The sequence below is a fragment of the Scleropages formosus genome, chromosome 11, assembly GCF_900964775.1.
Source record: "Scleropages formosus chromosome 11, fSclFor1.1, whole genome shotgun sequence".
Lineage (NCBI taxonomy): Eukaryota > Metazoa > Chordata > Actinopteri > Osteoglossiformes > Osteoglossidae > Scleropages > Scleropages formosus.
This window is the reverse complement of record NC_041816.1, coordinates 11,095,876-11,111,740: the sequence shown is the minus strand read 5'-3', so window position 1 is coordinate 11,111,740 and position 15,865 is coordinate 11,095,876. Positions and strand designations below refer to the sequence as shown.

At 39.4% G+C, this 15,865-nt stretch overlaps 1 protein-coding gene across 2 annotated transcripts; it reads right to left on the bottom strand.

Annotated features, from left to right (window-relative positions):
• Positions 1-1,476: 1,476 nt before the first annotated feature.
• Positions 1,477-14,887, bottom strand: slc12a1 (solute carrier family 12 member 1). Of its 2 annotated transcripts, XM_029256176.1 has the most exons (27): positions 14,600-14,887; positions 13,138-13,269; positions 12,872-12,947; positions 11,513-11,608; positions 10,846-10,985; positions 10,479-10,589; positions 10,074-10,185; positions 9,749-9,876; positions 8,905-8,989; positions 7,530-7,681; positions 7,255-7,362; positions 6,937-7,060; positions 6,300-6,401; positions 5,796-5,951; positions 5,546-5,645; positions 5,200-5,311; positions 4,497-4,637; positions 4,093-4,199; positions 3,915-3,997; positions 3,661-3,742; positions 3,412-3,458; positions 3,150-3,278; positions 2,430-2,541; positions 2,222-2,308; positions 1,980-2,115; positions 1,816-1,883; positions 1,477-1,612 (listed from the first exon to the last, which is right to left on the bottom strand). In XM_029256176.1, the coding sequence occupies exons 1-27, from the start codon at positions 14,885-14,887 to the stop codon at positions 1,477-1,479; spliced, it is 3,150 nt and encodes a 1,049-aa protein (XP_029112009.1). The 2 variants fall into 2 exon arrangements, with proteins under 2 accessions (XP_029112009.1, XP_029112010.1); XM_029256177.1 differs by lacking the exon at positions 3,412-3,458 and having other exon boundaries at positions 3,629-3,742.
• Positions 14,888-15,865: the final 978 nt, after the last annotated feature.

The window sequence follows — 15,865 nt, the reverse complement described above, 5'->3', positions numbered from 1 at the left end:
GTAATTAAGAGTTGTATACATGTTTGTTCACAGTTGTCTTCATTGTGGCTGTAATTAAGTGTGTTTTTTGTGTTATTGTTGAAAGAAAGAAGTATCACAGTAAATGAGTGAGACTTGAACGATTAAGGCCATTGTGGTACACATTGTTTCCAGATAGTGGCAGACTACCTGTTGCCCCCACTTAAATCACATACGGGGCTTTGAGTTCTCGTGTTACACACGTTTTAGTGACGAATTCCCCTTGTCTTTTTTCGAAAAGGTATTTGCTGCGGAGCGAATGCAAACCGCGCTTCTGCAACCAGCCGCTAGGTGTCAGTAAAGCGCATCCAAAGGGACTCACTGCTGGTGACCAATAACAGCATGAGGAACTTGGCACTTGATGAATCACTTAACAAGCAGCCCTGAATTCCTAGGAGTTTGTGGAAAGGACATGCTTTTATTTTCTGTCATTTTAAATTAGTTTTAACGTTATTGTAGCTCGAAGTTATTAGGTAATACAGTAATGAGATGATAGCATGATTAGATATGATTAAATTTTCAAGTAGGGTGGTGCCGTGGAAGGGGGCGCGATGGCATGGTGGCATGGTGGGTTGGGCCGTGCCCTGCTCTCCGGTGGGTCTGGGGTTCAAGTCCCGCTTAGGGTGCCTTGTGACGGACTGGCATCCCATCCTGGGTGTGCCCCCTCCCCCTCCACCCTTGCACACTGTGTTGCCAGGTTAGGCTCCAGCTTGCCGCGGCGCCGCTCAGGACAAGTGGTTTCGGTCAGTCAGTCAGTGTGTGTGTAAATTTTCAAGTAGCTTGAAAAAAGAAAGAGATATCTTTGATTTTTTTATTTTCAAACTATTGAAACATACAAATGTTTCAACAAATTAAGCACTCCAAACTTTATTCCTTAACAAATGCTAAAACATATACTGTAATAATAAATTAAACTTTTAAATTTTTGAAAGATCCACTGCTCTTGTAGATTCTATGTGAAGTGTTGTAGTAGCTATATAAATACAAAACAATTTGGTGTAAATATATGAATTAGATTTAATTTAAAGGATTATTTTTATTACATATTTTTAAACTCTAAACCCAACACAGTACACAAAAGAAATATGATGGTTAAACAAGCCTACAGAACTTGTTAATTAGATTAAGTAGATTAACCCTTTTTAATTCTTTATAATTTCTTCATATTCAAAAAATGTATAAAACGTCTATAGACTCTTCATGCTCTGGTGAGGAATTAAATGCTGAATGGCACTTTTATTTACAGTGCTACATTCATTTTTCCCAAAGTGAGCTGCTGGTCTTCCAGCCTTTTCTACTCCACAGTTATGTCTAAACTGAAGCGCTGCATTAAGCATCAATTTTCAACAGAGGGCAGCAGAAGAGTTGTGTGTGTAACTGTTCCACTTTGAACACTTTTGAAGTTTGTTGTTGTTATGGAGGCCACTGAAATACTGTATGTGGCTACAGAAAGGCTGCTTAAGAATAAAAGGTCAGCACGCTCTTATGATTTCCTCGGATGAGCATAGTAGGTGGAAGATTCTTAGTGAGGATGTCAAGCCAAGCCATGTAGAGGTGGTCTGAGATGGTCCCTTTCCGAGCTATGGGCATGCTCCTGTGCAGAAAACACATATGCTGTTAACCTCACTCTGAGACACTGAGCACTGGTCATTATTGAGGACTTCACTGGTTGTTAGAGGATTGCTTATGGGATTCACACCTATGAAACTGCTCTTTTTTGTGTATGTGCCACATATATTTACATATCATATTTAAAGGTCAGCAAGGCAAGTAAAATCTTGAGTACGGTATACTTACACAATAATAAGGTTTGCTGCTCTTGAGTTCTCCTGCAGAAGTTCATTTAGACGAATTTGGAGGCACGTCTGTGCAGAGAAAAAGATGAAGGAAAGCCATTGCATGTACACAATTTGATTGTGGAAAGCCATGCTACCTTCTTCACTTATAAAGCAATAAGTTACCTTTTCCTCAAGCATCTCCAGCTCTGCATCCGTGATCTTCCAAGAGTGTTCTTTCTTCTGTGTGTCAGCACTGGCAAATTCCTTGGCACCCTCATGCAGACGGAATGGCTCAATCATATCTTCAAACATCTTCCAGCTGGGAAAGTCAGCCAGAGACAATAGCTGTGAATACTCCTAGTCCGACCATGGGTGGAATAATGGAAAAATGTGGAATAATTAATATGCTTCTGGAGATCTTTTACCTCTCCTTGTTTGGTTTAGAGCCGACGTCCGGAATTACAGTGATGTTAATATATTTGATCCTGAACTGTGCTAAGAGGGCCTGCATCCTGAAAACCAAGCAAACAGATTTTCAGTCCTGTAGTTTCAAGCTGTCAATATTCAGTATGCAATAACTGTCTTTCAGCCCTTGTTGATTATTTTCTGGTGGTTGCTGTAGACCCCACATACTCAGCCTTATCTTGTTCAATGCGCTCAGCTTGTCCTGCTATGAAGATCCTTAACTTGCACTCCCCCCACTTCTTTCGTGTAGTAAGAATGTAGGGGATCAGCAGTGTCAGACCTTGGGGAAGTCAGAGAGATCTGTTGCAGCTTCACTTTACTATGAGCATCAATTGCTTGGCTTTTAGGACCATCCTGTGTGTAATAAACTCATTCTATGTTTCCCTCAGCTAGTTCACATTTTCTTGGTATGCTCTCGTTATTGATTGGACTGAAGCCTCAAAGGCCACAACTTGTTTCACAAAAATCCTTAAGCATGGTAAGTTTAAGGTCCCCAATCAGAATAAATGTTTTGTATTGCAAATATGAAGTCACCTTCTGCATGTCCTTCATTTACTGATGACAGTTCTCTCAAACTGGTTTGTGATTTGGTCAATGCCTAGATCCTTGATTAAAGTCGAGATCGCTATGACCAAAAGTTAGGATGAAACTACTGTATTTACCCATGTTGTTTTGTGCAATACTGCTGAAGAGAACTGAGGATTTAAGAGACTCATTGAAGATTCAAAGTAAAACAAGTATCAGATCTGAATCAAAAGTAAATTCCCTTTTTATATATGAGACCAAATAAAAGATTATGACTAAAATTGTTGATTTTTTTTTTACTTATGTAGCTGAGCATATTTGCAGCTCTAGGCTGAAGAAGAATGTGTAGTGTTTTGTTCCTACCTCCGTCATCAAAAAGCCACCACACATCAATCGTGCCTTTGCCCTGTTTCTTCTGGAACTGAGTACTGGCTTCCACTTCCCTCTGATTCACTTTAGTTGCTGGGGATGACTGAGGGCTATTGACAGAGCCTGAGAACCAGAGGAAGCAATGAGGGAGTTGGGCATGGAATGGGAGTGACAGTGGAAAGAGGAGAGAGGATGGAAGAAAGAAATAGATTAAACATGGGGAAGGAGGGAATGGGAAGTCCTGGAGTTTTTCAACCTGATGGCATAGCTGTGGTTAAAACACTGTCGCTGTGCCTTTCTCTTCTGCACAGTTCTGTGTATAAAGTGTTATGAAACTGAAGTCATATGAAATGTTATGGTGGTATTAGAGATCATGTGTTGCAAACAATGAATACAGCTGGTTATGTGATTGTATACAGGACAGCTATACTGTGAAATAAGATGGACATTATGATCAATAAATAGTATGGTACCTTGTGTAAGTATTTGCTTAGATTTCCTGGACCTGAAGAACCATTTGCCTCTTTCCTGTGGAACCTCCTCAACCTCCAAGGCCTGCTGCTCTAATGCCAGTCGTTGCATTTCCTCTGTAGATGAGGAAGGTGCACAATGAGATCCAGCTAAGCTTGTAACAGAAATGTGACCATCCTCTGTTTTCTGCGATGGCATATGTTTGGACCAGTACATTTTTCAACACATTACAGAGATTATAACCATTTTAGGACCACAAAGTGTGTATACAATGTGTCACAGACCTACCTTCAGCCTGGATAATGTGGGAGATATCCAGTCCCTGGCTTAACCTCAGCATCACCACACCATACTCAAAGTCAAATGCATCGCTGCCACAAAGAAGACCCATGGAAAGTGTTTAAGGTTTCACTCCAGCTAGGTTGATCACTGTCAGAATTAAAGGAAGTGACTGAGCAGAACTTACTGCAACACACCAACGTAGTTCTGGAGTTCTGTCACATCTGCAGTTCTCCAGTTCCTCTTGAATCCAATCACTAATGTGTTTGGCTTCAGTCGCCCAAGACCAGAGGCCTAGTTTAAAAAAAAAAAACATTAATACCTGCTTCACGGTGGTTTGTCTAGTTTTGAATTTAAGACATCACCAAACTCAATTTAATTCACACTTGTGGTTTTAACATTAAAACAATTACGACTGAAGACTGTGTTGCACCATAGTGCAGGATGATATTTGATCTATGCGTATGGGTCACTGTAAAGCCAAACTCCTTATAACATTATCTTTACCATGTCCTGTCTTCAAAAACTAAAGTCTGAACACTCACTTGCTTTGTCATTAACTTTCTGTGCAACCTCTTCACGAATACTCACTTGCAGGAGGGTTTCAGCCCCCTCCCTGAAGTTACTGCTGGCTGCTGCAGCATAGAAAGCTTTGCGCTTCTTTTCGTTGAGCCATGTCTGGTTCCACTCCATCGCTTCATTCATTTCCTGGAGCATTTCTATCCTTGGGCCCTGATGAGGGTCAAATCCATTTCATCACAGCAGTATCTCAAATATTGCAATGTTCCTATTGTTCTCTTTGAGCCTTGATCCATTCAGTCATAAATATACACTTGATTGCTGTACAATACATTGAATTACACCTTTTCAGCCCGATTCACAACTCACTCATAAACACAGTGTGGTAGTGTAGTTTTTCATTTGATTCATTCATTCACTCCTCTTCATTAAATCAACTTGTCCAACTACAACAGTGAAATTTCTAATCTGCCCACAGACAAGTTCTGTCTTGAGCACATAGCATGTCTGGATTTCTCCAGATTTACATTTACATTTATTTATTTTGCTGACACTTTCCTCCAAAGTGACTTATAATATTAAGCTACCTACAATGATTTACCCATTTATACAGCTGGGTAATTTTTATTAAAGCAATTCAGGAGCACTTTGCTCAAGGTCACTTATAGAAGGAGCAGGTAATTGATCCTGGGTCCTTCAAGTTGAAGGTGGCAGCTCTAACCACTTCACCCCCCTGCAAACCCTTATTTAGAATAATCCAGGAGCATACTCTCACCACAAAAATTTGACAGGTAAGACATAGCCCGTAGCCCTTGGTGAAGGAATGTGCTATGTCAAGAAGAGCTGGACGAGTCCTAGGAGCTCCAGTCAGTACTATGCACTGGGGCCTGAAAGCAAGAGGTGGGAAGACATTCAGCAAGTGATCTTCATCCATATTCCCTTCGGAACAGTCAAAGCTTGACACTGACATGTGCTACTGATCTAAATGATATTTTTAAGCATAGTTACCAAAATAAGTTAACTTTCATTGTGTGGTTTAGATATGCAGTGTAATATCTGGGATATGGGAAAGTGTGTAATAGCAAACAGCCACACCTTCAGCCTTCTTTCACAGTACTTGCCTGAAGTTTTTAATGTGGTCATCCACACTAGATAAAGTCAAAGCATTATTGACTGCATTAATGAATGTTACTGCCTGTGTAGAGGATCCCCAATTTACATCTGAAGAAAAAATGAAAAAAATAAAATGGACATGGGTCAGGATTCTTCCTGTAAGAGCACTCATGTCTCACGAGCTTCTTATGAGAAATCACATGGCCCACAGGCCAGAGGCGTCCAATAGCACTGTAGCAGATCTCATTTAGTTGTCACCTGGTTTCTTCACTGTGACGTAGATGTAAAGGAACATCTCTATGGCGTAGGTCAGCAGTGCCGCCCACCAGTTTATGACGAACATCACAGCACAGCACAGCACAGCCCCGAGCAGAGACAGCCACATGTTGTAGTATTTGTACGCAGGTCTCCATCCTGTGAGACCACATTTTCACAAGTCACGCTGCGTACGCAGGCAAGTTTGAAAACATTTGCCATGTTGTGTGATATGATACAGGTCTTAGAGATATTATCCTGTGGTCTTGCAATAATTTGCTGACTGGTCCTTGCAAATAGCATCTCCTGCTATTTCATAAAAGCAAAGCCATTAGCTCTGTGAGATGAAAAACAGCCAAAGCTCACTCTTCAAGGACCACATTAATTGGTTATGGTGATATCCCCTCATTATAAAATGTATTTTCACTTGTCTGTTCTGTCCCTCAGCATGAAGTGAGCTTTAAATCTTTCAAAAATGGATTAAAGAATAAAGAAGAAGATACTGACCTGGTGACTTTGCATATGACGCATGGAAACAGGAGAAGTTGATGAGAGCATAAGAAGCCAAGAAGAAGTTTGAGATGATGGGTGCAATTACATTGAGGTCCCCTAGAAAAACAGAAGCAAATACATGCAGTTGTGACTGTGATGTTAAAAGAGAGCCTCAATGTCATTTTATGCTTGTATTGTGATTGCATTATGAATTATTGTGTTAGTTTTTTAGCACCTGATCTCACTGAACTGTTGGACATGACTTGAAGCCATTTATTTTGAGTGTTTTGTTTATGAGTAAAACAACATCACAGCCTCATAGGAGTCTGAATTTTTAACTGTCTCTCTGCTGGTCCAGTGTTTAAAACACTTGCTGCATTTTTCTTAATGTACATTCAAAAGTTGTTTCACTGTATGGAAAAGGTGGTTGGCTGGTACAATATTTGTTTTACTTAAGCATATATGGTAAGTAACTTGAGAATTTCCAGCACAACACATGGCAGCTCCAATACATTCATTGCATATGAACAGCAAAGTTCTCTGCAGTGATTCTGCACTCCAGGGAATGTGTCTATTATATGTCCCATAAAAACCCAAAATAACAAAAACTGATCGCAGGTTCAGTTTAATGTTTGGTTTCAGAGCTACTCACCTATCAGAATGAATGCCACTGCGATGAGAAAGGTGAGGACATATCCACGGAATGGCTCATTGTTCTTCCCATGGCCTTTAGCGAAAAAGTGCAGGGCCTTGTAGATATTATCCTTGCACAGTGCCTGTGATCAGAGGTTTGCACAGATTTATAGTGGCCATCGCTCTTGCAAAGGAAATAAAGTGTTAAGTTTTTTTTTTAATATGACATGTAAAGTGCTAATTATTTAATATTAATTACATAAGTGTTTAAGCATTAGCTGAAATCAATATATCAGTCTATATGCTGCATGTTTGAATGTCGAAACCCAATGCTTACCTGGAAGACTTTGGGTGCACTAACAAGTGAGGCTAGTGCAGAGGAGAGAGTGGCTGAGAATGTTCCTGCTGTGATGAGTGGACCAAACCCAGACACCATGGTCATAACCTGCATGGGGTTGGTATACAGGCAGGGTTAGCCCCATGTCTTCTGTTCCTTCCATACAGCATTTAATCGTGTACATCTAACTCATATTCCAGGAACCCTCTTTAAGACTGTTTTAGTAGTTTTGAATGCTCATATGTAAGAGTTGATGTTAATATTTTTTTTGGTACCTGGAAGTTGTTCATTAAGCCATATTTGCAGGTCTCGGTTGCACAGGATGAGAAGTTGTAACCAAGCTGACAGGCAGCTGAGCCATTGCAGATCACATGATATGTGATGGTATCATTTACGTTGCCAGTTGCATCGCGTACAACCGTAGAGGCTAAAAAGAAAAACAACAGATAATGAAATATTGAAATTATTAATGGGATGCAGACTCATGACAGACTCATTCGGCTGGAAAAAATTTAATAACACTAAGAAACCTCTTTAATGATGCCCTTAAAACAGTTTGACAAATACCCTGTGGGTCTAAGATGATAATGGGGAGAATGAAAAAAAAAAAAAAAAACACTTCATAGATGTGTTCCTCAGACCAGCCATTAATGTGCCATTTGGAATCTTGCATAAGACATTAGTAAATAATCCTCAATTAATTCTAACTTGAAACCAAACCTTCAGACAGACAAGATGCTGAAGAAACCATGCCATGAAGATACACTTTAGGTAGTTACAGAATGGCCTATACTGTACTGTAGAAAACACTCCGTGCCTTGTTGTTACACATACTCACATCCCAGAATGTGGGTGGATTTATATCACTCCCTTCTCTTTTCCAGAAAACTGCTCTGTTTGCACCTTGGCCATAGAGTAGTTTCTTTTTCATAGTTTTTTTTGGGAAGACAATGACGAACTCAGTTTTCCTCTCATGTATGTTTGGTCTCAGTGGACGGTTGTTCAATCTGCTTATGGGTGAATGAATTGAAACTATTGCATGTTGATGAGAATTATTATGCACTATTCTCGTTTTCTCCTGGTTTAAATGCTAAATCTACTGTTTAAGGCCTTTGATCACTTTTCCTATCTGTAGTTTCCTCAAAGTAACAGCTTTATTTCCAAAAGTCCAGTGTGATTTCATCTGCAATGACTAACAATATAAATGCTCCCAAAGCTGGCCGAGCCTGGTTGGTCTGCATGGAGATATAGAGGCATGTCTGATTTTGTGACCCTAGGCTGATTTCTCTGCAGTGCTGAAAGACACTGTTGTGTCATTTAGAGAATAATTTGTTCCATTGATTTTGGAATGGTCTGTTACAGAACTTTGCTGCAAACTCAGCCTGAAGGAAGCAGTTTGCCATCATGCTGATAAACCCAGAGGCTCTGTGTTGTGTCTTAATTTCTATCTCAGCGTTGTGTCATAATCATTTATCTTTAATGAATTTCTTGGAGACTAGAAGGAACACTAAGAAATGTCTACAATTTGTTTAGTATTTGCCTACACAGATACTTGCAAGTGAACTAAATAAGGCAAATTGCATAGATATACAAACTTGCAAAAGACTTAAATGACATACATAGTTGTTCTAGTTCTTTCACAGTACATACCAACACAAATGGCTACAGCCAGATAGGTCACTCCTGTAATGAAAATGGCCAGCAGTGTTCCTTTAGGAATGGCAGCTTGGGGATCCTTTCAATAGAGTGCAAATAGTGTTAAGTGATAATTCACAGATGCACAGATGATGATTCCAATGACTTTCAAAACCAACACAAAAAGAAATACTATACATTGCAATATATTAATAAAATATTATTCTATTAGCTGAAGTCACCAGAAAAATCAGAGTTATAGTACACGAAGTAACAAAGGAGAGCTGTTAGCAGCTCTTCAATCTCTACAATTTAAATGAGGGAATTTAACTCCAGGAAACAAAGGAATAGCAAAGATTATAATTTGGGCTACAAATCCAGATGAGTTACTATATGCATTTTCTTTTACATATATTTCTTATATACATATAATTCATTTTAGCATTATATTCTATTATATTCTGTGATAATTGGTCATTCTGAGTACTTTTGCTTGAAAAATACGCAAATGTTAATGATAATGTTAACATGTTTTCAAGAAAAAACTGGTATATTGTAAAGCTGATGCTCTTAAGTGTCATTCCTGAAAATCACTTTGAGCAAGTTTTTGTTCTATCAGTTTCACTACAGACAAGTTCTCTATTGCAAAAATATAACAAAAAACATGCTAAAATGTAAATTTTTTGGAAAATAATATGAAGCTGGTTCAGATTTTTGACATATAATGCAAAACAAATTATTTGCCGATTCCTTTCCAAGGACTTCAAGCAAAGCTCTTGTGCACTGAGACCCATAAGGGATGAGAACTGAATAACCCAGCTGTAGAGGATCAAGGTCATCCTCTGTCCCAAGATCCTACCTTCAGGTCTCCAGAGATGTTGGCACCTGCCAGAATGCCTGTGGCAGCAGGGAAAAAGATAGCGAACACAGAGAAAAAGGTCTCCCCATCCCGAAAATCAGGCACGAAGTTCTCAGCAAATATGGATGCTACAGTAAGAAAGAAAGAAAAATACAAAATCATAACTTTTAGGCTGCGGTTTATATTATGGACCTATGAAAACATTTCTTACAGTTAAAAAATGACATTACTACTGGGCATTAACCGTTATGACTGATTTACTTCACCTTGGCTGAGAAGGCAGCAGCAGTCACAAATGTTGTAAACAAGTATATACTCCTCTCACCTTGATAATTGAAAAAACCTTTGGATTTCTTATCTTTGGTTGCAGGAATGACTGTTCCGATGAAAAAATTCACTATAGCCACCAGCAAAATGATCAGTAGAAAGATCTGAGCCTAGGGGAGAAAGAGTTTGGCTGTGTTCATTAGTTATTAAAGAAAACACAGAAGGGAAGCAGAAAAATATGCCAATGAATAATACAGAATAAAGAGGATAAAAGACATTTTATGTTAGTTACACAGTCTTTGGCGAAGGGTTAAAGACACTCCACTGACAGTGCCATACGAAGGGGAATTTATAGTAATTTGGGCAAATAAGGTTCCTGAGAAATATTAAAAAAGCCAGCTTTGTGAATTAATTGTCTTGCTGGAAATGAAAATCGAATTCAGACTATTAATTTATATCTCACCTTCGCCTCCCATTCCATTCCGGCCAGTGAAATCCCCAAAAGCAGCACCAAAGTAATACATCCAATTATTCTGATGTCATTGATTTCGTCCACCATTATGGCATCACTTTGCTATAAAACACAACATGTATTCAACTTCATTAAGATAAACATGACTGCTGGTTTCCCTAAGTTGAATGGTTAATATTTTAAAGTCAATTCTTAAAAAAAAAATCCTGACAGATTCTTTGTCACTTTGCTATAAGATTGCTTAGGATCAAAACCTCATAAAATTTTTATTGACTGTATCTATCTCCAGGCTTGCTGTGCACAAAACAGCACTTTGAAAATGATGCTTTATTCTGTAAGTGAATGGCTGTGGACAAACCTTGAGGAGGTCCACTAGTGTCTCAGCAAAGCCCACCACATACATGGCCACAGCCACAGCATTTGCAAAGGCAAAAATCAGGCCAATGGAGCCCCCAAACTCTGGTCCCAGACTGCGGGAAATCAGGTAGTACGCTCCACCTGGAATTGAGAACATTGTGATTGTAGAATTGCTCCATCAGGAAGCTGAAATAATTCATAAATAGAGAAACATTTCTGTGAAATGGTAGTAAAAAAACGAACTTTAATTTTTTTGCATGGGTAAACGCTATAGGAACTGTACAGGTAAAGGGAAGAACAAAAAAAAAAGCTTTAATGCTTTAAAGGTTAAGGTTTAAAGTTTAAAATTTAAGCTGTTGGGGGGGTGTGGTGGCGCAGTGGGTTTGGCTTGTGTCTGCTCTCCAGTGTGTCTGGGATTCAAGTCCCGGTTGGGATGCCTTGGGATGGACTGGCGCCCCATCCTGGGTGTGTCCCCTCCCCCTCCAGCCTTACGCCCTGTGTTGCTGGGTTAGGCTCCGGTTCGCTGCGACCCCGCTCGGGACAAGTGGTTTCAGACAGTGTGTGTCAGTGTGTGAGTGTGAGTGAGTGTATGAGAGTTAATCTGTTGAGTAGCGCATGAATGTTTCCACTCTTAGGTGTCATTTGTAAATCACATCCTGGCATCTTACCTCCCCTGACCACTCCGTTGGTGCAGATAGCCGACATGGATAGACCAGTAACAGAGGTCACTACGAGGCTCAGGCAGATAACCACAATTCCCAGGCCTGGAGCACATAGACCATATCTCAGAGCACAGATTGTGAAACTATCACACTTTTCAAGTAATTTTAAATGAATATCTGTAACGCTGCTACTACTACTAACGATGCAAACTTTCCTGACTTTGGACGTACGCATTGCACAGTATGACTGTGATGTCGTTTCATTTATGTGAATGAATCATGGAACGGTCTTTAAGAAGAAACACCAAGAACTCCACAGGTGGCACTATTTGGAGTTTACTTGTCCGTGATAATGGGAGGAAACTGTCTAAGGGTTAAGTCACGGTTACATTCCCTTTTGTACATGAAGTATTGTGAGTTCATGCTGAAATAATTTGCAGCCTGCAGCTATCTTAAACACCTTGAAAAGCAAAATAAAACTGCAATAAGTTACAAATTGCCCATTAAGAAGACTAATTGTGCACTAAGGCTTTGGGCATTATTTTAACTCACAAATTCAGTATACGTTCTTTTCCCACCCAGTGCTCATGGCTTTTAATCATCATTAGTTATGCATCATAAAAAGTCTAACTCCAGTCTTTTGGGCACAAAAGAACAAGGGGCATGCATAAATAATGCTTTGATTCCCAAAACCGTGAGCAACATTATCCGCTAATGGACTCTGTAATATTCCATTACACGCGGTTCAGGTTTAAGCAGTACTTTTCTGTTTCTTTGACAGGCATAATCTGTGTCTGGGACTTGTTGATATTTGACCTTGAGAGGAAGGACAGTGAGAACACTTAATGATTAGCTTGACATCAGCAGCTGCTGATCAGAATCAGTGCTGCCCAGTCTTTACAGGCTACTCCTTTTCAGAGCCTCCCTGATCACCATGCTTCAGTCATAAGTGTCACTAACCTTACAATCATTGGAACATGGGGCCAAAATCCACCATTCATGGTGGGCTTGTTGTGTGTGCAGCTTTTTGATTTTATTGAAATGCGATATTAGTACAGTGACCCTCTCAAAGTGATGGAATGATGATATAAAGACAAAAATATTTTTGGAAATGTTTCAAGGTGACTGAAAGTAAGTATTTATTTGGCCTACTATTGGAACGATCAGCTCATTTTGGTTAGTACACTGGAAATAGCAAAAATTGACTACTGTTTTTTTTGGGCACATACAGCGAAGTGTGCCATGAACTGTAGTTTTGGTCAAGGAAATAAGTAGGGAAAGGGTTATCTTAGCTATTCTGTGCCATCCTGTGTCAGCCTGGAGAAAACACAGTGGAACTAAGATTTGTTCCAGCATCCAACTCACCAATGCCAGCTTGACCAAACACCCAAGAGAGGCGGATGAAAAGCATCACCCCCCATATGTTCAACATACACCTAACCTGTTGAAGAACAGATTATAGTCAATTCTTGCCAAACACTGTATCATGCAGTACTTATCGGGCTGTATTCATTCTTCATTATTGATATATGAATATACGTGTCATAATCCATCAAACCAGTTATGCACTCTAGAAGATTAGGAGGTGATGGAATGACCTACATGGCTGCTCCAGGCCTCTTCCCACTCACCAGCACACCCTTGATCCATCCAAACTTGACAAACCCAGCTTGTTGCTCTTCTGGTGTGACTGACTCCATGTCAGCTGGAATTCCGTCGCTCCCAGCTGGCTCATCCACTGTTTCAGGAACCAGCCCACCATTCTACAATGAGAGGAAATATAATCATCTCACATATTTTCCCTAGTCATGCTACAGCCTTAATCTAAGATCATATATAGAAAAATAAGCTTAACCAAGCATGATGAAAACCATTTGGAGGATATTAAAAGTTTGGTCTTTGCATTTTTGGAAAGGAAACAGGAAATGAGAAAGACTAGTCAGTTACAACATACAGTGAGAACACAGATTTAATAAAGATTGATTCTGCTTCATTCATTTGCTTTCATAACATCTCAACTCTAGGGGAAGTTGCAGAAAAAAAACTATATATTTTTACATGAAGATCAGTAAGTGTTCAAAGAAGAAGCCTTTCCTCGGTTGTTTGTATATGGGCTGTGGCTGGGGTTGGCAAGTAGAAGCTATTAAATTTAATTTAACTGGTAAAAGGAAAATCTGAATGTTTATGGCATAAATGTCCCCACCCCACTGCAAGACTGTTGTGTTGCATTCTTTCTGATTTGTAGAAACTCATCGGAGCTCATTTCCATTAATTGTATCTTAAAGAGAAGCAGATCAATGAGTCGGCTTGAAGGGGTCATTTATCACGAGCTAAATGTGAACTAAATGGTTGTTCTCATGGTAGCTGTGGCAGACACTGTTGCTCAGCTACTCCAAGCATTTCTCATGTCCACCAGCATACGCATATAACACAAACTGCTGGCCCTCTGCCCTGAGTTTAAACTGTAGTGCTACAGACCAAACCCTGTTTGTGCCATTATTAGTCCTACATGAATTCTGGAGTTACTTGCATAGCAAGAGGCAAAAATAAAGCATTAATGGTAGGGTTTGGTTAAAAAGGCTCACAAAGGCTGTTGGACTAAAGAACAATCTCCATTGTCAGCCTCCCCATGCTTCCTCAGGCTGATTAAAGTGTAACTGAATTAAAGCACTGTTTTTTTTTCAATAAATTAATTATCAGTATTTCCCCTTCCCCTGAAACTTCATAATAATGCTACTTTTTAATAAAAATTCTTAGAAGTTGTTTGATTCCTACTTTTTTGCTGTTTAAGTAAAGCATTATAGTACTTCCATCACTGGCATGAGTTCTGCTCAATGCACTTGATATCAATGTTAATTTTAAGTGGTTGGCATTCACCCAGCTTTACAAAAGAAAACTTTATATTATTATTTTTTTTGTGATAGGTCTGAGATCTGAATGGGAAAAAAGCTGAGGTTTATATTATTTTATTACTGAAGTATTTGTTAAATGCAATCTATAGTTGTATCCACTTATACAGCACGATGGTTTGCTGAAGTTATTTAACATAAATGCATTGCTCAAGAATGCTCAAGAGGGGTCTTCATGGCTCACCTGGAAGACATTGTGAAGCTCTTGCAAAGAAGGCCTGATCGCCCGGTGCCCACTCACACTGCCTGGATTTCTGTAGAAATTTATGTTCGGCACCCGGTCCAATGTGTCATGCCCAAAGACGCTGACAACTGAATGCCGTACCTCCCTGAACTCGGACTTCTCTCCTGTTGAGTACCCATTCCTAGCAGTTCCTGAGAATGAGGTCTCTTCATAGTGAGGTGGCTCGTCAAGCGATCCATCATACCCTGGGTTCACTTGCTCACCTTTCACAGAAGCGTATTTTTCCATTATGACTGTTTTGATAATTTTTCCTCCCAATCAATTTACAATCAAGGTCAATCAGCAAGACACCCAAGACTTCAATGATCCTTTGAGCAGTGCATCCAGTGTGGAATTAATCTAAGCTACTGAGTGTCCTGTTCTCTGAGTGACTGCATTGTGATCATATCCTTGTGATATTTTGGCATAATGTATCTCACATAACATGTGGTGTGCTTTTATATGCTCACTGTCTTGGGGCTGCCCATTGGGAGTGACCTATTGGCCCTATCCATTTGTTCTACTCAAGAACTTGATACAGTGCATAGAAAAATGCCCTTGCTAATGGGGCAAATAGGGGTTGGTTAAATATTAACTGAGTCATAAATGCCAAGAAAAAAAGATAAAGAAACATTTCTTGTATTTTCTGTGAGGGGTCCTGCATCCAGGTCTCCTGAAAACAATTCTTCATATTATTGATGAGAAAGAATGATTGCGTTGGATTTGGGTGAATAATTATATCCATCTGATCCTCGCATAAAATAAAAACCTGCACAGGTGCCAAGCCTTCAGGACCAGGACTGCCGGCCCCTGCTTTCATGATATATTATTCACATTGTTGTTTAAAGCAAAGAGGAAGGAAATCACACCGTTCTTCAGTCCTTGGTTTATTGCTCCCCATTTAGCATTGATATGGGGATGATAGCACAGAAAATGAGTCACCACATGACTATTTACATTTTGTAAGTTTATATTAACAGAATTTTTATGTACTTGTTAAGGCAATATCTGCAATAAATGGAGAATATAACAAACGATTGTCTTCACATTATCTATGGCTCCAAATATTTCAAAACCAAATATATCTACCATGTGAATTACAGTGGTTCAAGTTAGGCTCAAGATTTGTGTTGTTTGTGTGTGTGTATTTAAAAGTTTTTCATATAAAGATACTGGAACATAGTATATACTGCTAATTAAAAGAGAATTTTCTTATAATTTCTAAGA

Coding starts and splice junctions, on each gene's coding strand:
- slc12a1 (XM_029256176.1), bottom strand. CDS start 14,887: ATGGAAAAATACGCTTCTGTGAAAGGTGAGCAAGTGAACCCAGGGTAT. Junction 4,200..4,496: donor GGGCTGAAACCCTCCTGCAA/GTGAGTATTCGT, acceptor TTTTTAAACTAG/GCCTCTGGTCTTGGGCGACT. Junction 3,459..3,660: donor AGAGGCAAATGGTTCTTCAG/GTCCAGGAAATC, acceptor AGAACTGTGCAG/AAGAGAAAGGCACAGCGACA.